The 23665-nt window shown below is 54.2% G+C and overlaps 1 protein-coding gene and 1 long non-coding RNA gene across 5 annotated transcripts; one reads left to right on the top strand and one right to left on the bottom strand.

Annotated features, from left to right (window-relative positions):
- Nucleotides 1-631: 631 nt before the first annotated feature.
- On the bottom strand, nucleotides 632-11498 carry GFI1B (growth factor independent 1B transcriptional repressor). Of its 4 annotated transcripts, none has more exons than XM_082696138.1 (8): nucleotides 11381-11498; nucleotides 10932-11302; nucleotides 4957-5075; nucleotides 4416-4553; nucleotides 3858-4120; nucleotides 3193-3330; nucleotides 1998-2262; nucleotides 632-1506 (listed from the first exon to the last, which is right to left on the bottom strand). In XM_082696138.1, the coding sequence occupies exons 3-8, from the start codon at nucleotides 5054-5056 to the stop codon at nucleotides 1328-1330; spliced, it is 1083 nt and encodes a 360-aa protein (XP_082552264.1). In that variant the 5' UTR covers nucleotides 5057-5075; nucleotides 10932-11302; nucleotides 11381-11498; the 3' UTR covers nucleotides 632-1327. The 4 variants fall into 4 exon arrangements, with proteins under 4 accessions (XP_082552264.1, XP_082552266.1, XP_082552265.1 ...); XM_082696140.1 differs by having other exon boundaries at nucleotides 1998-2163; XM_082696139.1 differs by having other exon boundaries at nucleotides 4416-4550.
- A 2681-nt stretch (nucleotides 11499-14179) lies between these two features.
- On the top strand, nucleotides 14180-18014 carry LOC309846732. The gene is made up of 3 exons (XR_014302106.1): nucleotides 14180-15729; nucleotides 16683-16875; nucleotides 16981-18014. It is a non-coding gene; the product is annotated as an uncharacterized lncRNA (long non-coding RNA).
- Nucleotides 18015-23665: the final 5651 nt, after the last annotated feature.

Genomic DNA, 23665 nt, shown 5'->3' with positions numbered 1-23665 from the left:
ATGGGAAGATGACCCTGGATCATCCCACCGAGCCCCATGGGGTCACAGGGGTCCTTCCAAGAGGAAGACAAGAAGGTCCGGCAGAAGAGTGAGGTGGGTGGTGGAAGCAGAGGTCGGAGCTACCCGCTTTCGAGAAGGATGAAGCAGCCACAGCCTCTCCTGTAGGAATGCAGCCCTGCCCCCACCCTGGGTTTTGCTCCCAGGACTCATTTTGGGTTTCTGACCTCCAGAACTGGACAGGGATAAGCTGTATGGTTTTAAGCCACTACCCCTATGGCAATTTGTTACAGCCGCTGGTGGAGACTGATACAGCTCCCGAGGGCAGAAGCCACGCCCCAGGAGGTCCCTTCGCTTCTGTTTCCTCACTTACCAGTTTGGTCTGAGTCCACATCTCCCAACCCCTCTGCCAGCAACTCCAGAGCTTTCTCTGACTTTTTTTTTTTTTAAGTTTAAAATTTTTTAGTAATTTCCGCACCCAATGTGGGGCTCGAACTTAAAACCTTGAGATCAAGAGTCACGTGCTCAACCGACTGAGCCAGCCAGGTGCCCCAGCTTTCTCTGCCCTTCCAAGCACCCTACCATCCCTCCCCAAAGCCTAACTTGCACCCAAGAGACACTTAATAAACACTGGTCAAGGGTAAATAAATCTGTGTCTTTATTTTTTATTTTTTATTCCTGAGAGCATGACTGCTTGTCTCTCCAGCCCCTTGGCCTGAAAGCAGAGCCAGAACCCTAGGGACCAGCTGCGTGCCAGTCAGAAGTGGGGGGCAGCCGGCACATCTGGCTGAAGCAGAGGGGAATGAGGCATTGGGGCAGGAAACCGCTCTGGCTGTCCACGGCAGCCTGAAAGAGACCCACTCAAAACCAGGTTCCAGCACAGTGGGCAGCAGGCAGAGGGGGAGAATTTCTGTTTGGATTCCTATTCTGGACTATTCTCGACATCCTCGTTCTCAGGGGGCTATGCTGGCTTCCTGGGCTCTGCCCGAGGGAAGGAGCCCAAGCTCTTAGACTTCTAAACAATCTCAACTCCAAAAAGACCCAGCCCAGTCCCCATATTTTACAGCAGGAAAACATCGGTCCAGGGGGAAAGCAGCTTGCTGGAGGTCACACAGCGATTCTGTGCGTCTCAAGCCAAGCTGAACGATTCCTGCCCAGCACTGACTCCGGGAGACCCGGGATCTAGGCACAGGAGCCTGGCCTCCCTCTGGGTCAGGGGACCCCAGGGCAGGCTGCCCAGGAGATGGGGGATCTCGGCGCAGGAGAGTGGCCTCCTCCTGGGTGACGGGACCTCAGGGCAGCCTGGCCAGAGCCTGGGGCAGGTGCAGCCTCACTTGAGATTGTGCTGGCTTTCCCGGTGCCGCCGCAGGTCCACCTTGCGCTGGAAACCCTTGGTGCACAGCTCGCAGCTGAAGGGCTTGAAGCCAGTGTGCTTGCGGCTGTGGGTGATGAGGTTGGAGCTCTGGCTGAAGGCCTTCCCGCACACCTGGCACTTGTGGGGCTTCTCACCTGCGGGGCAGCAGGGGCCGCGTCAGGACTGTCGGCGCCAGGCCCACTGCCCGGCCGCCCCGCCTTCGTGCCCCGGACTTGGCTGGGTTACTCGGCCCGACATGCGCTTTAGAAAAGAACTACAAAAGGGAGCCAGGAACACAAGGCCCCCGGTTGCACCCCCGGCGGGCAGGGACCGCGTCCAGGAGCCGAGCAGGGAACGAGGGGAGGAGTGAGCGGACCTGCGAATCCACCTGCTGGTCTCACTCCCCCCCTCCCCCGCGGTCACACTGGGGCTCCTTCGTTCCCGGGGTTTTTCCCACGCAAAGTGTAGTTAAGGAGCACCCAGCCCCCCGCGTGGAGGGGAGCGCCCCTCGCTTTGTAACTTGAGCGCACCCCTGCCCGCAGCGGGGCCTTTTCCGCGTGGGATGGGGGGATGCGGGGAGAGGCGGCTTGGGCCGTGCGGTGCGGCGCGGCCGGGGAGCCCCGGGCCGGCGAGGGGCGCGCCTCACCCGTGTGGATGTAGGTGTGTTTCTTCATGTCGGACTTCTGGTGGAAGCGCTTGCCGCAGAACTGGCAGGGGTAGGGCCTCGTGTCCGAGTGGATGAGCAGGTGCGTGGACAGGGTGGACGAGCGTTTGAAGGCTTTGCCGCACATCCGGCACTCGAAGCTGCGCTCCTGCCGGAGGAAACGGCGCCCCGGGGGGTCAGGCGCGGGCGGGGCCTCGAGACCCGGGACTGCGGCGCCGGGCGCAGGTCCGGGCCCTGCCGGGATCCCCTGAGGAACAGGACACTCGTTGGGGGCGCCTCGAGAACGCGTCCTGGCAGAGCAAGACCCAGAGACCCCCGTTTCTGCATCCCAAGAGGGGGCACCGAGGCCTGGGGCCTGAGAGGCCTCCTCTGGGCTTTCCCCTGCAACCTTCACGGTATCCCCTGCAAAATGAGCCTCACCACGGGTTTGTTGACTGACTGATAGAGCGACTGACCTGGGACATGGTCATGGGCTTTGCAAGGCTTTGGTTAAGAGTCTGTATTATTGGGACCTGTTTCTGGCTTCTGCCGCTTCGAGGCTGCATGACCTTAGACACGTCATTTAACCCCTTGAGACTCAGTTTCCCCATCTGTACATGAGAACAGCAGTCATGAACTCAGAGCGTAGAGAGCTGAGCCAGCAACGAGCATGGGGTGAGCGCTCCCAGCTGAGAGCTCTCATGGCCCTACCCCGCCTCTCCCGGTGTTAGCAGCTCAGGTCATTTTGGGCACTTTCCCTGGAATGGAATATTCGAGAAGCTAAGTGGGACAAGAGGGTCATTTAAGCTTGACTCCAAGATCCTAAAACTCGAAGCCGGGGACCCTGGCTCTGCGCACACAGCCCACGCCGATCATTTCTGAGCATCTCCCTGGGCCAGGAGCCCTCCCCGCAGCACACTTGGTCCACCGGGGAGGGAAGTCAGTTAAGAGTGGGTGTTGGGCAATGATAAGGTAACTGGCACTAAAGCACGATTATTCATTATCAAGAACAAGGTAAAGTATGTATGATATAATAATTTTTAAAAGAGGGTTTTGGGGACCCAGAGGAGGGAATAAAGGACCCCCGATCTGTGTTACCCTCAGGGGCAGGGTGAGGGGTCCGGCCACAGCCCCGAGGCTTCCTGTGGGAGACACAGAGGGAGGTGGGGGGGTGTCCTGGGCATGGCCTGCTGCCCACCTGGGAGTGGACGTGCGTGTGCTGCTCCAGGCTCACGGCGTGGCCGAAGGTTTTGCCACAGACGTCACAGGCGAAGGGCCGGGTCCCGCTGTGGGAGCGGCGGACGTGCACTTCGAGCCCGTGTGGAGTGGAGAACACCTGGGGGCAGGGGGCAGAGCATGAGGCCACTGGGGGCTGAGGAGAGGGAGATGGGCCTGGGGTCCCAAGGCTACCCCCAAGCTCCTCTACACCCAGGCACAGATGGGCATAAATCAGGAGAAGCACCAGAGTGCCGATTCTGCTGGAATTGCTGTGTGTCCTGGGAAGGTGTCCCTTTCCCTCTCTGTGGTTTGGATTCTTGTCTAGAAAACGGGGGCTGTGGGAGCATGTAAAAGGCCCCTCCTGGCCCTAGCTAGGGGCTGAATGGCTGGAAGTCTGCCACAGCCGCACGTGAAGGCTGGCACCGACGTCAGATTGCCCTGTGCTCTGGGACCAGTGATGCAGCCTCGCGGAGCCTTTTGTCCGCATCCCCGGGCTCAGCGAGCCACAGTGAGGACGAGCATTCTGAACCCTCGGTCCCCCCGAAGGACCCAAGATTCACAGCACAGGGAGCACCCCGCTGCCAGGGACCCGGGGAGGGGACACGGAGCAGGGCCCACGAGCCCACCCACACCCCAGCTGCCTACCTTGTTGCACTTGATACAGTGGTACGTGTCCATGCCCGGGGAGCAGCGGAGGCTGAAGTCCAGGGGCGGCTCTGTGCTGGGCACCAAAGGGCTACCATACAGGCTGACGGAGCGCTCGAGGAAGGCAGACTGCATGGTGGAGGCGGCCTGCCGGTAGCTGTGGCCGTAGGACGAGGCCAGGGCATCCCAGGAGAAGCTGGGCTTGTAGAACGGGGGTGAGTCGGAGTCCCTGTCCTGGGATCGGGGCATTACAGCAGGGCCCTCTGCGGAGAGTGGGACACACGTATGGTGCTGATTCATTGAAACTTAGGGCACTGCTCCCTACCTCTCTCCTCCTACTGACCTCCTGCTGAGGGTTGTGGTGTGTAGTCCCAAACACTGACTGTGGGAGAGGGTCTGGGTCCAAGCAGAAGCTGGAGAGCCCAGACTGTATCCAGATGGCCTTGTCGGTCTATGCTGACTCCGTAACTCCTAGGATCCCTGCTTCCATGAGCCCATCCCCCCTCCATTCCATTAGCACTGGCTGGTGGGGAATGGCTGGGGTCCCTGTTGGGGTACCTGGCACCAAGGGCGTCCTGGTCATGCTCTGGTCCAGCTCCAGCTCTGACTCGCGTTTGAGGTCAGTCCAGGTCAAGCAGTGGTTTGGGAACAGGGTGCTGAAGACAGGATCATTGCTCAGGACTTGGTCCCTGGCTGCTGTGGGGAGACAAGACCATCCGTGACACCAGGGGACCCAGGGACGCACTTGCTGCTGCCCCCAGATGCTCGTGTGCATGGGCCCTGCCCGGGATGGTGGCAGCAGGGTGGAGGCCAAAAGGAATCCCTCGCCAGGGAGAACTCCTGGCCCAGTGCTAGCTTTCTGAGCACCCAACAGCTCTAGATGTTTTCTGAGTCTGGTTACGACTCACATGTCCTAACCAGCTCCAATCCTGATGCTCCCACCATCTCAAAGGGTCAGAAGAGAGGGATTCATTCATTCATTCTTCATTCATTCAACACATTTACTGAGCTTCTGCATTTGCAGAAGGGATGCCGCCGCCTCCCCCACACAGGGGGCAGGGAGCCCTGGGTGGGTGCCACAGGGGGAGAGCTGACTCACCGGGGCTAAGGGCAGGAGGCCAGACCGGGTCATCTTCCTGGACGCGGGGCTGATGGTAGGTGTGAGCTTTCTTGCTCTTTACCAGGAAGGAGCGTGGCATGGTAAGTGTGCGCCCACACCTGCGAGGGGGAGAACAGTTAGGAAGGGCAACAGCCTCTGTATTTTAGAGCCTTTTCCTGACACCGGATTCCACTGTCCTGACTTCAATGGTGCCCCCAGAAGTGCCGAATGAGTGTTGAATGAATGAATGAATCCCTCTCTTCTGTCTTCCCAGAACCTGTGAATGCGATCTTCTGCAGAAACACGGTCTTTGCAGATTTTACCTAAGATGAGGTTATCCTGAGTTAGGGCGGACCCTACGCCCAGTATGTCCGGGGTTTTTATAAGAAGTGGGAGCCTTGGGCCCAAAAACACAGACGCACAGGGAGAACACCGTCTGGAGGCAGGAGCAGAGCTGGGAGGGTCGCGCTTATGAGCCGAGGAGCCCAGAGGATCGCTGGTTCCACCAGAAACCATGAGAGAGGCTTGTGACGAACTCCCCCCAGAGCCTCCAGAAGGAACCGACCTTGTGGACACCTTGAGTTGGGACCTCTAAGACTCCAGAAACAAATTTTGTGTTGTTTGAAGCCTCCTGGTTTCTGGTAGTTTGCTGCAGTGGCTACAAACCCTAACCTGCCCCCATGCCTCCCTCGCTAGGAAATTAATACGCCCGCCTTCTAGAACACCCACACGGTCAGTCTTCTACCCACATGCCCTGAATCGCACCGAGAGCAGAGAAGGAAGGACAGGGGTGTCTTCAAATATGACACACGGTGGCCCCCCCCATCCAGAAATCTGCATTCGCGCCCCTGTGGGAGCAGCACTCGGAGGCCATGGAAGGAGCGGTCGGAGCTGGGGTGTGAGCCGGGCGCTTAGACTGGCAGGTCACCCGCTGTGCACTTTGGGGCAGACACTTGACCTCTCTGGGCCGACTCCCTTTTCTGTAAGGCACAGCATCCAGGCTTCTCTCTCTCTGAGTGGGGGTCGAGGAGGGGGTTGCAGTTGCATGTGGGGCTCAAGGCCTGAGAGGACTCCCCCATGTCACCCCGCTGGGAAGCCGGAGGGCATTTTGTGCCTGTGGTGGAAGAGGCCAGTGTCTGGCACCTGTGAGAACGAAGCAGTGGGCAGCCCAGCTCAGCTCAGTGGTCACCGGACCCACTCTCAGGGGGTGGGGGAAGACACAGAAATCAGGAAAGGGACCTTGGGTGGGGGTTGGGCGGTGGCAGAGCCAGACCAGCCTGAACACCTTGATACTTGCCCCCACACCCCTGCCAGATGTTACACGTCCTTAAAGCTCTGCTGAAGGCTCCTGGGAGACAGAGAACATCTGAGTGGTCCTCTCTCCTCCCCACCCCCAGGCCAGGCCCAGGCAGGAGTTCAGGAAATACTTCGCCAATGCCATTCCTGGTGGCCCCTCTGCTGGTCCCATCCCCAGACCTCAGAGCTGGAGCTCCCTTCCCCAGGCCAGCCGCCCTGCAGGGCTGCAGGGACCGTAGGGCCAAGCGCGGGAAAAGGATTACAGCTGCTCCAACAGCAGCCAGGGCTGGGTGATAAGGCCAAGGAGAAGAGCTGGCTGGGAGGAGGCAGATTAGAGAGAGCAGCCTGGAGCCCTGCCTTTGGAGCAGGCCCAGGGAGTCGCCCCTTCCCCCCAGCATGACCCCAAGCCAGGCAGGAGAGGGACGCCTGGCTGTGCCCAAATCAAAAGCCATCTTCCTGGCTGTGTTGGGGCAGGAAGGACCTCTGCTACAAAGAGGCGTGCGAAGTGCTCAGCCTGGTGCTGGGGCTGCAGGACCCTGAGCAGGTGATGGCATCACAGCCTGCAGGAGAAGAAGCTTCAGGAAGGCAGGCACAGCCCACGGCCTGTCCAGTCCTGTCTGGTTGCAGCCCCAGGACCCCGCCCACAGCAGCTGTGCTCTGAGGACAGGGATGAGCCCGGGACCGGGAGCAGGGACACGCTCTAGGCTCTTCGCCTCTGGGATCTGAAAAGAAGAGGTGGGACTTGCAGGGGTCCAGTCCAGCTGTCAGATTGTGCCCTTCCTGGGCTTGCCTGGCCTCCTGTCTCTCTCAGGCTTGTCGGGAAGCCCGCGGTGGCCTTATCTGCCAGGGGCAGTCTTCCTCTGCCTCCTCCCCCTCCCCCAGGGCTCCTCTTATCCCCCTTTCTTCTCCCTTCTAACTCTTGGCTCCAGGAATCCCTTAAGGAGGCTGGGCCCTGGGCAAAGCCAGAGGAGACCCCCACATGCCAGGGGAGGTGGGGTTTGTGTGGTCTTGCCCTTTTTTCTAGAGGAGGCTCTGAGGGCCACGGTCTCACTATCAAAAGATGATCTATTATTTTGTGCAGAGTATTTTAGTAGCAAGCCAAGGAGAACCGAAGCTAGGCATCGGACTGTTGGAATGGCCAGAGATATTTCTTGTAGCCAGGATCTGTGTAGCCTTAACTCCGTGAGTTCGGACCTGGGAGCTGAGTGGCTACTGCTCCATTTCACAAAGGAGGAATGTGGCTTGGAGACCGGCTCCTGATCCCAGGCAGATCCCGGGCTGCCCCCGGCCCCGCCTCCCGGCCTCTGTCGAGTGAAAAGACACGGGGTCAGCACTTGGCACAGAGGGAATTCCGCCTATGTGCTAAGAACGGTGTCTAGGGCTCATGATGAGCATTATGCCATCAAACTGACACCCATTGGGGCAAGGGTAGAGTGATTGTCTTCTGGGCTCACAGGGGAAACTGAGGCTGAGGGAGAAAGGTGGCTCGTTGAGGCCCTGTGTTCCTGTCCTGCTGGGACTTGACTCCTGGCCCAGGGCTCTTACCATCGGCACCTGGGGTCTTTCCAACCACCCATGAAGACGGACTGCCTGGGGCAGGGAGAGAAGGCTGGTTGGTGGGGCAAGATGATGGAAAAATCATGTTCCTCTGATCGCTGTCTTTCCTAGAACCCACAAGCTGCACATGGGCTCCTAGAGAGTTTGAATGGAGATGCAAGAGAGAAAGACCTCCTTCAAGAAGCTCTAGTTTTCCCTTCGGCTCAGAGCCTGAGGACACCACAGAGGTCAACTGCTCAGAAGTCAAGACAGCACAAGTTCATGGATGCTCAGGGTCCGCTCTCTGGTTCCCTTCAGAGCCCCCAGTCTCCCTCCCCCACTCCCTAGAATGTTCTCTCCACCAAGCCTGGCAGAGTGGCAGAGCCAACCCCAGGGCTTCCAGTCCTTAAGCTCCCCGTGGGGGTCAAACACACCAGGAGAACTTCCTTTTGGCTAGTGGAGTTTAAAAAAAAAAAAAAAAAAAAAGGGAACCAATCACCTATACTGTAGTTAATTAACAACCACACCGTTTTGATTCACATGGACCGTTCTGAGAAAGAGCACAGAGCACAGATTGTGAAAGAACTCAAAGATTTCTTCATGAAACAGGGGCCGTGATGGTATCAGTCTCCGGAAGGAGACTCGCTGTTAACATCTCTTCCAAACCCTCCATCCCGATAGAGGGTGGCCTGACCTCGAGTCAGAATCTCGGCCCCGCACCCCTACGTCCAGCTGGACTCAGAGCCACAGCCTGGTGACTCTGGCACAACGAGGTGCCACAGGCCTCCCATGGGGCTGAGTCTGACCTTGTGACCTTGAACTTGGCCATGTCTGCCTCCCACCTGGGGCTTGGCTTTCCTATCTCTCAAAAGGGACCGTTGGACTAAGAGATTTCTAAACTTCCCTTTTGCTCTAAAATCCCATGCACATTTTGTTGACCTTCGGCACAGGACTGACCTACCTTGGCTGAGAACCTCATCACTCGGGTTCCCTTTTTGGGAGGGTTGGGTAAGACTGTTGTTTCTCAGAGTCAGTGACAGAGGACCCTATGGACTTCCTTTATATTTAAAGACATGACTCAAACAAACAAACAAACAAAAACCCCTTTCCACGTAGTAGTTAGGGGAAATGGGTCTGTTTCATGTTAGGGGCCCCGGCAGAAAGGGGTCATTATTTTTATTTGAGATTTGCCAGCAGTTCTCAAATGTCTCCTCCTAAGTTCACAGACTGCAGTGTCACAAGAGAGTGAATCAACTTCTGAGTTTAGACCCAAAAGGACTGCAAGCAGGGACTCAGGCATATTTGGGACCCCCAATGCACAGCTGCGTGATTCCCGGTCACCAAAAGATGGGCGCATCCCCAGTGTCCATCAGCAGATGATGGAGAAATGAAATGCGGCATATCCATTTCGGATATGGCCTGAAAAAGGAAGGAAGACAGCCAGAGGCTAGAACATGGATAAATCTTGAGGACACCATGTAAGTGAAATATGCCAGTCCCAAAGAGAGGGTTGCTGTGGGACCCGTCACTTACACGAGGTCCCTAGAGAAGTCGGATTCATAGAGACAGAAAGGACAGTGGTGAGAGCCAAGGGCCTGGGGCAGGGGGTGGGGTGGGCAAGGGAGGGGCGTTGGTGTTTAATGTGGACAGAGTTTCAGTTTGAGAAGGTGAAGAGAGTTCTGGAGTTGGAGAGTGGGGATGGTTGCCCAACACTGAGTGCATTTAATGCAACAAAAGTGTACACTTCAAAACGTTTAAAAAGATCATGGTCCCAGCATGTATATTTTACTACAAAAAGAGCAGAAATGAGTGAACAAAACATTTCCTGGACATTTCTGAACTGGAGCAGCTCCCACTGGTTTGAATTCCTGAAAACAAATGAACAAAAAACCCCTCCCTCTAATTTAAGGAGGGGTAAGGTTTTCTGTTTTTTTCTGAAAAGGGACGAGATCATAGGTGATCAGGCTATTTTCCTGGGAGCGATCTGGTCTCAGAAGCTTCAGGAGTCCTCGTGGTCTCCAAGAGCACCCCAACCCCATCCACCCTCCCGAAAGCTTTGAGGAAATGTTCTGCGTTGGTTTTGAGTAACTCCATCCATCCAACCCAAGGCAGATATGGCTTTCTGATGCTTTCCAAGCACCTTCTGCAGGGCAACCAGCACACCAACCCCCCGAGTCTTGAGTTGGAAGACACCTCACACATCTTCTTCTTTAAAGGGTCCCTTGTGCACCAGCTCCAAGGAAAAGAAACTTGCCACCTCGCTAAGACTGAAATCTTCTACCCACTCATTGCCTGCTGAGAACTGGTCAGGAGGTGTGAGCCTCCGTGGGCAGGTACAACTTAGCTAGCTCCTATCAGATTCATGTCCGGAGCCTGCAAATTCATTTGTCCCCTCCAGGACACTCATGAAAGCTGTGGACCTTCCCTGCAGAAAAATGTACACAAGCACATACCCACAGCTCTTCTGCAGATCACCCCCTCCCTTAACACGTCTTAGTTTAGGGTGGGCACCTCGCCCTAATGCCCAGACTCTAAACTCAGCCTTTTTCCTCCCAAAATTAGGTAGAAAAGACTGAGACGCCCCCTGCCCTTCTGCAGCCCTCCGGTTTCTGGGGGCTGGGGGCTGGGGGCTAGGGGCTGGGAGTGGTGGACCAGGCGTTTTCCCTTCTCCCCTCATGGGGCCCTGGATGGGAGGGCACTCCCTCTCAAAGTGCCCCAGGAACTTGGGTGAAGGGCACTGGGGAGTATGGGCTGCTGGCGGTAGACCTTCCCTCAGAGTTCTCTCAATTTCACTCTGATCTTATAGACAAGGGAAGCTCGGGGTGATGGAGGGACAGGGCCACCCTAAGCCAGATGCCTGAATGAGCGTCACCCCATGCTCTGCCCTGGGAGAGCTAGGGTTGAGGGTATGACCTCACACACACGGGTGATCCCGGTCAGACCTGACCCAGTTTTGGAAAAGCCCCTACAGGACTCTGCTTCCCACTGCCTCCTCTCTGCTGGGTTCAAGGGCATCTTGTGGGAGAGATATCCCTGTCCCTTATTCTTCCTGTAACTGCCAAAGGGCCCGGGTGACCTGCCTGGAAACAATCTAAGTCAGACATGCAAATTTCAAAAGAAGAGGCTGGGATGACAGCACTCACCTGTCCCCAGCTCTGTCGTCTGGTCCTGGATGTGGTCTTGGTCTTGGTGGGAACCTCCCAGCCTCCGGGGATCGGTTCCACTCTGTCAACCTCGGACTCTCTGCTCAAATAGATACTTCTCCTTTTTTTTTTTTTAACTCTCTCACTCTCTCTGGTTTTTTTTTTTTTTTTTTCCTCTTCTGTTCCCCTCCTTGATTTTCAATCTGATTATTTGTGTCAAAATCTGGCGGTGAAGGAACAGCCAATAGAGAGCGCCCGAGCGCGGGGCTGCATTTGCTTATCAAAGCTTCCCCGGGCTCCGACTTCGGGCTCCTGCCGGCCCTTCACCCCGCGAGCCTCGCTCTGCGCCCAGACATTCTAACGAACGCCTCCTGGAAGAGAAAGAAATGGCTAACTCATTCGGTTTTTAAACTTGAAGATTTTTTTTTTTTTTTTAAGCATTTATATACCTGATTTTGCATAAACTCGTAACTTTGTTTGTCTTTCCTTCCTTCCTCTGTCTCCCTCTGTCCCCCTCCATCCTGAGCCAGGGGCAGCCTGCTCCAAAGCCACGGCAGACCGCCCTTAGAGAGGTCCCTCTTGTCCTTGCAGAGGTGGCCTTTGAAAGGAAGAAAAGCCGAGTTCGCGCTTCCCCAGCCTGGACCCCGGGAGAGGTCAAGGAGCAGCCGAGGTGCGTCCGGGCGGCGTCGGCGGGCGGCTCAGCGCGCTCCGGCCCCCGCGGCAGGTGCACTGGCCGTCCCCGGCCCTGCGTGTGCCGCCATCTAGCGGCCGCGGAGGAGATGGCGGCGGCCCGCCTCGGTCACCGGGGAAGCGGGCCCAGCCCTGCTCGGCCCTCACATCCCATTTGGCACCGAGCCCCACCCCGCGACCCCCCACCTTCTCCCTCCTTTGCCCCTCGAGCCTGATTTATTTCAGGAGGATTTGCATAAGGGGAGAGCGCACAGAGCGGGGCACTGTTAGGCGGATTTGCATGCTCTCGCAGCCCAGGGCTGGGGAGATTAGGTTTCCCGAGACAAGAAAACAAGTTTGGCCATGGGAAGCCCCTTCTTAAACTGCAGATCCGCCCGGCATGAGGAGAAAGGGGGTTTCAGGTGAGGCTCCTCTGCGGCCACGTCCAGGCTGTAGGTCAGCCGGGCCTGAGCGATGCCACGGGGGTCAGGGGCCTGGGGGGCCTGGGTTCCAACCATCCCGAGGAGGCCTCGGAGAGAGAGCGTGGGGGCATCTGGAGTATTCTCTGGATGTTCCCCATTGCCGACAGTCAACGGGACCTGTTTGTCATTACGCAGAAAACTTAAAAAAGAATCCAAGGATGTAAGAAAAAAATGCCCATTTCTTCCCATTCTCCCTCCATTATGCAGGCACATCCCTGCGTTTCGCTTGTCAGCCCTTTCTTTTTCCACCCGCTGTTATTTTGTTTAAGTACCTCCCCAGTTCTCCTGCGGCTTTTATGAACAGATTTCATGCTTTCCACGGTTTACCTTGCCCACCACTTCTTCATTTGGGGCATAAGGCGGTTTGGGGTAGCGCAGCTGCATTGGGTAGACGCTGCTCTGGGGTTGTGATCTCACTTGGGATGTTTATCTTTCTCCTTTAGTAACCACTGCAGGGACTCCCTTCCTAGAGCAGGACCCCAGCCCGGAAGTGAGAGCGGGCCTTGTCTGGAGCCACGCGGACTCCTCTGTGGGAGGGCAGTGTCCCTGCCTCCAGCCACCTGCGTGCACTTTGCGGCCTGGAACCTCCCAGGCTCGGGGTCCCCTCCCACACCACTGCCCTTAGCAGGCAGCCCTGCAGATGAAGTGCCTTCATTAGTTTCTCCCTAGGGCTAAATCACTGTAGCATTCTGGTGCCCATTCATTCAATCATGTAATCCAGTTCCTGCTGGTACCTGGCCTGTCCCCGACTCCTCCTTCTTCCGTCTGCCTCCTGCCTTCCTCCCTGTCTTCGTCATCTCAAGCTGCCATAACCAAATAGCACAGACCAGGTGACTTCAACATTTATTTCTTGCAGAGACCAGGAAGTCCAAGAACAAGGTGCCGCAGACTCTGCTTCTGGTGAGGACAAGCTTCCTGATTTTCGGCAGGCCACCTCCTGCTGAGTTCTCACTTGGGAGAGAGAAGCGAGGGACAGAGAGAGAGAGAGAGAGAGAGAGAGTGGGAGAGAACTTAAACTCTGGCTTCTTTTCCTTTTCCTGTAAGGACACTAATTCCATCACGGGGGCCCACCCTCAGAGCCTCATCTAACCTAATTACCCCCCAGAGTCCTCACCGCCAAATACCGTCACACTGGGGGTTAGGGCTTCAACATGAATTTGGGGGATAAAAACATTCAGTCTATAACTCTCTTAGATCATACATGTTTATCGAGTGCCTGTTGGGTACCAGATGCTGGGGTTTCCAACAAGAACCAGATGGGAGCTATCGTGAGCGCCTTCCCTGTCCAGCGGATGGGACACAGTGCTCTGGAATTTACAAACTAGGCTGATAAGCGCTGTTATGTGATCATGGAACACAGGGAAATGAGCACAGACGTGGAGAGTCATGAGAGTTAATGAAGCCAATGGAAGCGACATCTAGGTTGATGCCAGGCCGACTTGATTGGGAGACGAAAAGTAGGGGAGAGTGTCTAAAAAGGACAGCATGTGCAAAGAGCTGGAGGCAGGACCTTTGGGGGGAACTGACAGCACCACATTCATGTACCGGTGGGCTGTAGAGGGTAGAGGAAGGGGAGAGAGAGATGAACCTAAAAGGAAAGAAGGAGCATGATCATGAAGATTCCTCCCTGATTTAAAAACTTTTGGTGATTTCCCTTTACCTAACAGGACACAAAATCCAGCTTCAGAGAGCAGCATTCAGTGTTTCTCACAGCGTCAGACCTCTTTCAAATAACAGCAGTTTCTCTGATGCTAGTTTAATAACAACAGCAAAGCAATTAGTTCATGTCACTGAAAAGTTCCAGCTTCAGGCATGGTTGGATCCAGATGCTCAGATGGTATTGTCTGGATCTGGATCTCATTCGTTCCCACTCAGGACATTTGCATTTGTTGTCCCCTTTGCTAGGATGGCCTAACTTTCAGATCTCCCCATGGCTGACTCATTCAGATCTCAGCTGAAATGTCACCTCGGCAGAGAGATTTCCTTGGCCATTAACTAAAGCAGGACCTTCCCACCCCAGCCGGCTTTGGCCCCGTCAGCCTACCCTTTGTTCTTTGCAGCAACCATAATTATCTGAAGATGTCCTGCTGATTTATTACCTTTTTACTGATCTCTCGTTTGGCCTGACCGCCCACACAGAATATAAGCAGTCCAAGATCAGGGGTGGCGTTTGCCTGGCTCACAGCCCAGTGAGTCTCCAAGGCTGACAACAGTGTATGGTCGACACCACTGATGTTTTTACAGAGTGAATGGACGAACGAATGACCGAATCCGTGCGTGCATCTCTCTCTCTGCATCTCGCAGCCTTCCCTTCTTCTCTGGGGCTGAGATGACCAGCACTGCCAGTTGTAGTCCTACCAGCTGAGAAACACCAGTGGAAAACTAGCCCGGTTCTCTGTAGTTGTGGCAGGAGGCCCCAGAATGACTTCGATTGGCCCAGCCCAGTCACACAGCATCATCCCTGCTCCAATCACTGTGGCCGGTGGGAGGGATATGGGTCTCTCATTGGCCAGAGTGGCCCACCTCCGGCCCAAACCTCGAGGAGGCACGTTGAGTTTGGGGAGGGAGGAGCGGTTGCCACCACACTGAGTAAGGCCAGCAAGGTGTTTGGGTCACGGCTTCCACCTTCCACCTTCCAAGCATCTTCTAATTGTCGCCTGAACATGCTGCCTTCTTTCCAGCTAGAGGCCAAATCCCAGCCCCTGCCTCTGCCCTTCCTGTTCCCTAAGTCCGGAATGTTCTTCCCTGCGATCTCCTTTGCAGCCCAGTTCTGCTCTCACCTCCTTCAGGAAGCCTTCCTAGATGCCCGCAATCCCAGGGGCCACCCCGGCAGCCCTTGGATTCCTTGTCGGTGGGCACTCGGTGGCTTGCCGATGGGATCGGCAACCACCTATAGGCAGGAGTGCTACGGAGTCCTCTCGCGGCACAGGCTGACCTCGGTGATGGGCATGCGGCGAGGGCCGTTGCTAGGCCCAGCAGTGTGCAGAGCCCCCTACCCCCTGTGCTGATACCCCAGGCAAGTGCAGGCCTGGGGAAGGTCTGGGGAAGCGATGAGGGAGCGGAGGCGGGTGACGGTGCTGTGCTGGGTGCGCAGCCGGGCCAGGCTCTGGGCCCGGCACCCGCGGGCATGAGCTGTTTAACCCTGGGCACCTCTCCAGTCTTGGCTCAGAATGGCCACGGAACGCAGAATGCAACGAACACGAGCTGAGCCGACCCACCCCGGAACCCTCCAGGATGGACCAGATGGTCCTTACCCTGGGGTTGGGGGCGCCCAGCTCGCCCCTGCGCCCCGGGGCCGTCCTCCTCTACCAGAAAATCTCCCGTTCTCTGCCCTGCAGAGAGTTCAGGGGACGGTGGAGCTCTTCCCCAGCCCAGGCTCCCTGCCAGGAGCCGCAGGCACCCGAGGTGGCGGAGTCCCGCTTGCAAACGCAGCGTATGGCCGTGCCCTGCGGGCCGGCAACCCCACCCCCCGAGCGCCCCCGCGCTTCCAATTAACCAGAGCGCCGCACGGTGGCGCTCGTTCCCCCTTTTCTCCCGACGAAACCCAGCCTGGAGACCCGTGGGTCCGTCCGTCCGTCCGTCCGTCCACCCACCTAAGTACTGCTTAAATCCCAAGAGTGATATACGGTCGGAGAACGAAGAAAACGGTAAGAGTGTTCATTTCCGCGTGATGTGTATTCTTTTAGTTCCTCTGCTCCCCCCCCCCACCCCCAGACCCCTCCCCTCTCCACAAGCGGGTCTGCGCCTGCAGTTTTCCAGTTGGAACAAATCCCTGCTGGCCCTTTGCTGCTGAGCCCCGCGCCGTCGGGCAGGGCCTCCCTGGATCTGTGCGCGCCCCCGCCCTGCGTCCATGAATCCGTGGTGGGGACCGGACACCGCGGTGGGAGGACCGCGCGGCTGGAGTCCGCCCTGCGCTCCTTTCGCAGAGCCGCGGGTCGGCCTCAGGAGAGCACGGAGGGAGGGGTGCTCTGCTCAGGCAGGGGTGTGGGCGAGCGGCCCCGGGACCTGGTTCCTGTCCGATGCCTCCCAGCAGACCCGGCAGGGGTGTCCAACAGGGCACGTGGGGACCCCGTTCCCAGGTTCAGGAAATAGCCGAGGACCAAGAAGCCGACCTGCTCCATCCACCCCGTGACTTCTCCCTGGGAACCTCCTCAGAGACTTTCCAGCGATTTCCCTCGAGCAAATGTGAAACCCTACCCTGAGGACTGGAGAGGCGGGGCGGGGGGGGGGAGCCACAGATACCCCCATTCAGCCCCCGAGTTTTCAGAAGGGGAAACTGAGGCCTCAAGAACCCTAAGAAGTGGGCGCCTGGGTGGCTCAGTGGGTTAAGCCTCTGTCCTTGGCTCAGGTCATGATCCTCTCTGCTCAGCAGGGAGCCTGCACACACACACACACACACACACACACACACACGCCTCTCTGCCTACTTGTGATCTCTGTCAAATAAATAAATGAATAAAATCTTAAAAAAAAAAAAAACTCTAAAAAGCAAAGCCAGGACTGGGACCCTGGCTCCCTCAACCTTCTTGAAAGTGGGGATCATTGTTTTATCACCTCCAAGCTAAGTGTGTTACTTGTGTCTTCTAAAACGTAACTCCAGAGAGGATGTCCAACTCTCCAGTCACTGGAGTGAAATGGAAGCATCGTACTGGCCTCCAGACCTAGGATTGCAGCCGGGTCTTGACTCCCACCAGCTGCAGGACCTTGAACAGGCACTACTAGCCTCCCGTGAGCCTCAGACTTTACATCTGTGAAATGGGGCTAAGGATAATGCTTCCTTGGAGTTGTTGTAGGTAGGAAACCATATTTAAATGCTAAACCCTCTAGAGCTGTGACTGATCATTTCTCAGCAGAAATATTTGTTAACCGGTGATGGGATTCTTTGATTCTCTCTTCAGGGACACAGCCAGGAGCAGAAACAGGGCAGGGTCAGCCTGATTGCTACCAGGTGGGCTGTGCTAATTTACATGGGGGTTGATTATTAATGAAACACCTGACATTTGGTTACTGCCCTGTCCACTCCTGAGGACTTCCTGGTCCGTGTCCCCTGGATGCTCGCAGGACACTCACCCAGAGGCTGCAGACAGGACGAGAGCTTTGGGACCATCGACCTGGGCCAGACAGGGTGGAGGGGATTCACAAGCCTGCCCTTGGCGTCTGCGGGAGCATTTCATCACTTGGAATTACTGGGCAGATGATGGGAAACAGAGAACCCACCCCCAGCAGCGCTGGGCACCGTGACCAAGTCCACGCAGCTGTGAGGGCGATCCTTCGCTCATCCGCTCTGGAACCATCCAGCAGGCAGGCTACACCAGTACAGAATCCGCAGGAGACAGGCTCCTGGGGCTTTTGCTCTGTTTACATCTGTTTTGCATATGCCGGCTGCCTCCGTGGACGTGCCAGCTACCTTTGTCTCCGCCTAAGAAAGTGATCTAGATGCCGGGCTGAGGGGGGCAACCGCGTGCCCTCGTGACTCGGACAGTACGTCCTTGAACGGAGGGACGGCCATGCACTTCTGCACGTTCACCGGTTTGCAGATTTAAGAGGACGCACAGGCCTCCTTGGGAAAGCGGGAAAGCGTTCTTCCTGCCCGGCCGCGGCCGCTCCACTGCTGGGCGTACACCTGAAAGCATCTGAAGGAGGGACTCAAAGAGCTGTTTGTACTCAACGTTCACAGCCGAAGTGTTCACAGCAATCCAGTCGGGGAAGCGCCCCATGTGTCTACTGACGTGAGTACAGCAGTAACCAGTCTGGGGTGGCCCAGTCGGTGAAATCTCTGCTTTCAGCCCAGGTCATGAGCTCAGAGTCCTGGGATCGAGCCCATCGGGCTCCCTGCTCAACAGGGGGTCTGTCTGAGGTCTTCTCCCTCTCCCTCTGCCCCCCCCCACCTCTCTACAATAAATAAATAAATCTTTTTTTCTTTTTAAAAAAACTTAATGTATTTCTATTTATTTTTTTATTTTTTTTTTAAAGATTTTATTTATTTATTTATTTGACAGAGAGAAATGACAAGTAGGCAGAGAGGCAGGTAGAGAGAGAGAGAGAGAGAGAGGAGGAAGCAGGCTCCCTGCTGAGCAGAGAGCCGGATGCGGGACTCGATCCCAGGACCCTGAGATCATGACCTGAGCCGAAGGCAGCGGCTTAACCACTGAGCCACCCAGGCGCCCCTGTATTTCTATTTAAATTCAATTAATGAACATAGAACGTATTATTAGTCTCAGAAGTGGAGTTCAGTGGCTCATCAGGTGCATATCACAGCCAGTGCTCGTCACATCATGTGCCCTCCGTAGTGTCCATCACCCGGTTACCCCATCCTCCCGCCCCCTCCAACAAGCCTCGGTGGCTTCCTATGATTAAGAGTCTCTTGGGACGCCTGGGTGGCTCAGTTGGTTAAGCAGCTGCCTTCGGCTCAGGTCATGATCCCAGCGTCCTGGGATCGAGTCCCACATCGGGCTCCTTGCTCCGCAGGGAGCCTGCTTCTCCCTCTGACTCTTCCTTCCACTCTGTCTGCCTGTGCTTGCTCTCATTCACTCTCTCTCTGACAAATAAATAAATAAAATCTTAAAAAAAAAAAAAAAAAAAAGAGTCTCTTACGGTTTGTCTCCCTCTCTGATTTCGGCTTGTTTTATTTTCCCCTCCCTCCCTGACGCTTCTCTGTCTTGTTTCTTAAATTCCATGGTGAGTGAAACCATAATTGTCTTTCTCTGATTGACTGATTTCGCTCGGCATAGTACCCTCTAGCTCCCGCCACGTCGTTGCAAAGGGCAAGTCAATAAATAAATCTTTAAAAAAATAGACGTGGTCTATCCATACAGTGGAATATTGTTCAGCCTTCAAAGGAAGGAGATCCCGACGACAAGACAGCATGGGAGAGTCTGGAGGACACAACCACGCTGAGCGAAACCGGCCAGACACAGAAGGACACGTCCTGTTGGATACCGTGTATCTGAGGGACCTACAGAAGTCAGGGTCACAGAGACAGAAAGCAGGAGGGCAGGTGCCAGGGCCTGGGGAAGGGGAAACAAAGAGTTAATGTTCACTGGGGACAGAGTTTCAGTTTTGCCAGATGACAGAGTCTGAAGAGGGATGGGGCTGACGGCCGTCCAGTGTTGCAAATACGCCTCACGCCGCTGAACTGGGCACTTAAAAGGGGTTAAGACCGTAAATGCTGCGTTATGTGCGTTTTGCCACATTTTACAGCCCATCCATCCCGCCCAAGCCCCCACGTCCACAGACGGTGCAGGGAGTCTGGGGGACTTCAGCATCTTGGGATCAGAATTTTCCTTCACTGCCTTTTCCAATTACTTTTCGATCTTCGAAGATTTTTTCAAGTTTTTATGTTGAAAAATTTCCAACAGGAAAGCAAATGAAATGTGTCTAATGGACACGTATATACCCAGCACTGTTCTTCGAGAGTGGTTATATTTGCCCAGTGTGGTTTATCTCTCTAGATGCATATGTGTGTTTGTCCAAATACGTTTTGTTCTGATAAAATATTCTGAAGGTGTACTGCACACGTCATGACGCTTCGCCCACAGACGCTCGAGCGTGTATCTCTGAAACACAGATATTTCTTGCAACATCACTTAACTACAGTTACTAAATTATCAGATATCCCCCAATCCCATCAAATATTCTGTCTATAGTCACATTTTCGCAGTTTCCCCCAATTTTCTTTTAGAATCCTTCTTTCAGAATCAGGATCCTGTCCCATTTCGAGCGCTATGTTTGCTTGTTCCTTTACTCTCCTTTGTGACACAATAGTGCCCACCACCCCTTTCTTTCGATGTTGATTTCTGTTGTTGCTTTTGGTGTTTTCTTTTTCCCTTATAAGAGCCCAGACCAGTCTGGCGGAAGGTCCCGCGTTGTGGGTTTGTCTGATTCCTCATGGTGCCGTTTAACCTGTACCTCCCCCCATACCAACCGAAAGTTGGGGCCAAGGCTTGAGTAGACTCTGGCGGGACATTTTAGGATGGCTACTTCCCCTGTGATGCTATGGGCCGTATGGTATTGGACGACCCTCATGTCAGGTTGCCTCCCCCGCACTGCCCTGCCACAATGATGTGCAGCTTGGTCAGCTGGTTTAAGTCTGACAGCCGGGTCTCTCCATCATAAGGGTGAGCTGAGAGGCAATCTGTGGGGTAGAACCGTCCTTACAACCATCCTCTTCCTCCCCCTGACGGCCTTGGCACCCATTGCTGGTTCTTGCCTGAGTCAGCCCCTTCCCTGGAAGCTGCAAATGGTGATTCTACGAATCCTACCATTCCTCCTGGGCTTGTTACCTGGCTTTTTTTTTTTTTTTTTCTCTCTTTTCTGTAAAGAAGAGCTTTCCTTCCTAATGTGTGAATGAACCATGGGTTCTTACGACAATGAGAATGTAAATGATGAACTTTTCTCGTTTACTGCTGATTTTCATCGTAAGGGGTTGGCATAATTAGATCTTTTTCCTCTTCTCTCTTCTTTTGTCCCCTTATGTTGGATCATTGCTATTGAATCACTGGTTTTTATTTATTATTAAATAAAAACGTATTATTAAATTACAGAAATTACTATTTGCGGTCAGTGTTTCAGTTTCTGAGAGCTGCTGTAACAAATGACCCCAACTGGGTAGCTTCAAGCAATGGAAACTTATGTCCCCTCTCGTTCTAGAGGCCAGAAGTCTGAACTCAATTACATTTCTTTTTCTGTGAACTTTCTGTTCGTGTGTTTTGCCCCCTCTTTTTTTGCTATGAAATAATTGTGTTTTCTTAAGAGATTCTTAAAAGTTCTCTGTACCTATTAGGAGGCTCATGCTATAAGTTGCAGATATTTTCTGTCAGCTTATTTATTTTCTGACTTTGCTTATTTTCTTACTGCCATGCGAAAGATGTTTCGTTTTGTTTGGGGAGGCTTTCTAATTTGTCGGCCTTTTCTTTTGTTGCTTCTGACTTTTTGGCTTTTTTTTTTTTTAGATTTTATTTATTTATTTGACACAGAGAGATCACAAGCAGGCAGAGAGGCAGGCAAAGAGGCAAGAGGAAGCAGGCTCCCCACTGAGCAGAGAGCCAGATGCAGGGTTTGATCCCAGGACCCTGAGATCATGACCTGAGCCGAAGGCAGCAGCTTAACCCACTGAGCCACTCAGGTGCCCCAACTTTTTGGCTTTTTATAAAGGGTTGTTTTTTTTTTTCCCTCCCCTTCACCCCTGAATACAAAAAATTCACTCATGTTGTTTTCTTCCAACACTTGTATTATTTCACTTTTGACACTGAGAGCTCGGGTCCCTTAAGAGTTGATTCTGGCAGAGGGTGTGAGGTAGGGATCTACACGTATCATTTTCCGAATGATCACTGCATATTCTTCAGAGGAGGCACAACTAACACAGAACCTCTAATCGTGAATGTCCGTGCTTTGTGGGGTGCAGGACCGGGGGGGGGGGTCTCAATGGTGGCCGTGAGATTAACATGGAACATTCTGGAATGTGGCCTTGCACACTGCATTTCAAGCAGCAAGTAGAGGTGTGATGGGGATTTGCCCAAGGAGACAGCCAGCCCAGCATTTCGGTCAAATGAGCAAGCTCCAAAGTCAGAATGAAACATTCAACAATATCCAACAGGTGACTCTCAAACCTTCAGGGGCTCTTCACCGCCTCCAGGTATAATTAGGCTTCTTATTCAGCTCGAGGCCCTCCATCTGCTGGCTTCTTTATCTACTGTCTCACGCATATCTTAAACCTGACCGTTTATCAAGCAAACAGCCGGTCTTGCTGGAATGCCTTTGCTCAAACTGGGTGTTCCTCCTTTAGTCCCTCTGCCCCATCACCATTCAGCAAATTCCTGATTCAACCACAAGAAAAGTTCGTAACCCACCCCCACCAAGTAAGTGGCCTTCATCACACTGACTCTGAGTACGACCTCTTTGTCTGTCTGCGGCACTTTGCAGGTTGGTCTTGGGCTGGACCTGGCTCTGAGTCCCGGTACTGTCGGTCCCTTTTCCATCGCAACACTGGATTCTGTGCTCCTTAAAAGCAGGCACGGGGGATTGAATAGTGCCCCCCCCCCCACCAAATTCATGTCTAGCTGGAACCTCAGAATGTGGCCTTATTTGGAAAGAGGGTCTTTACAGAGGCAGTGCAGTTCGGATGAAATCATACTGGCTAAATTAATGTGGGCCCCAAATCCAATGACGGGTGTCTTTATATGAAGAGAAGCAGACACACACCGAAAACAGGGCCGTGTGAAGACACCCAGGGAGAAGGTCACGTGAAGACCAAAGGAGGGAAGTGAGTGACCCTGCTACAATGTCAAAGTCTGCGGCACCATCCCAAGGCTGGAGAGAGGCATGAAATGCAGTTTCCATCAGAGCCTCCAGAAGGAGCCAACCCTGCCCACACCGTGACTTCAGACTCTGGCTTCCAGGCCAGTGAGAGAATACATTTCCACTGTTCTCAGCCACCCCGCTCGCGGCAATTTGGTAGGGCAGCTGAGGACACTCATACAGCAGGTAAGAGCAAAAACAATGTTTATCGACGCCCACACTGTGGCAGGTGCTCTGGGTCTCATGCTGCACTGTCCCAGCAACCCTCTGAAGCAGGTGGTTAAGGCATGGGCGTCATCCCCATCTCTGGCTGGAGAAACTGAACTCGTTCAGCGACTCCTCCAGGCCATATAGCTGGGCTGTAGACCCAGGATCCCCACTCTTCTGGGCCCCTCTGACCTCACTGAACAACTTGGTTTTTGTGCTGCACACTGGCGGCCGGTTTTTCTTCCTGACCAAGACAGGGGTTGGAAAGGGCATTCTTAAACAAAACCTCAAAAACCCAAAGAATAAGTCTCAAAAAAAAAAAAAAAAAAGGAGATGAATTTGATAACATCAGGATTAATGTCTCCTTTCCAACAAAGTATAATACAGTCATTAGGATGATAACAGACTGGGGGAGACACGGGGAGTATCTGTAGCCGACAAAGGGCACGTTGCTAGAACAGCGGAAGTGCTCCCACAGATCAACACGGGAATGACAGTAACTCTACCAACTCTGCTGCGACAATGGTCAAAAGATAAGAATCAGCGATTTATAGAGGAAGAAACCCACAAGTTTAACAAGAATGTGAAGAAATGCTCTATCTCACTAATAGAGAAAGGTAAATTAAAACAAGAACATGTCACTGTAGCCCTATTATGCTGAAAAAAGGAAAGAGCTAGTCAATGCCAAGTGTTGGCAGGGAAGTGAGCACTGCCACGGACTTCTAGTGGGTGTAGACTGGGGCAGTCTTTCTGGGGCACCATTTGGTGGTAAGTTGGTGCAAAATTTTTGGAGGTGATGGATATGTTTAGTACCTTGGTTGTAGCAATGGTATCACGGCTGTATGCATATGTCCACAAGCATCCGGATACATTCAATTACATGTGTGCAATTCCTTGTGTACCAATTATATCACAATAAAGCTAAAACAATTTCTCTAAAAACAACAACAACAACAAAAAGTCAGTCCACCAGTTCTACTCCTAGAATATGCATCCCCCCAAAATTCTCAGCCCTATCCATAAGGGAACAAGGACAGTGATGTTTCTCACGGCGTTGTTTCTGGTGGGACTGTGGCTGTT

This window comes from Mustela nivalis (genome assembly GCF_964662115.1).
Source record: "Mustela nivalis genome assembly, chromosome: 13".
Classification (NCBI taxonomy): Eukaryota; Metazoa; Chordata; class Mammalia; order Carnivora; family Mustelidae; genus Mustela; species Mustela nivalis.
This window is presented reverse-complemented; position numbering and strand designations above follow the sequence as displayed.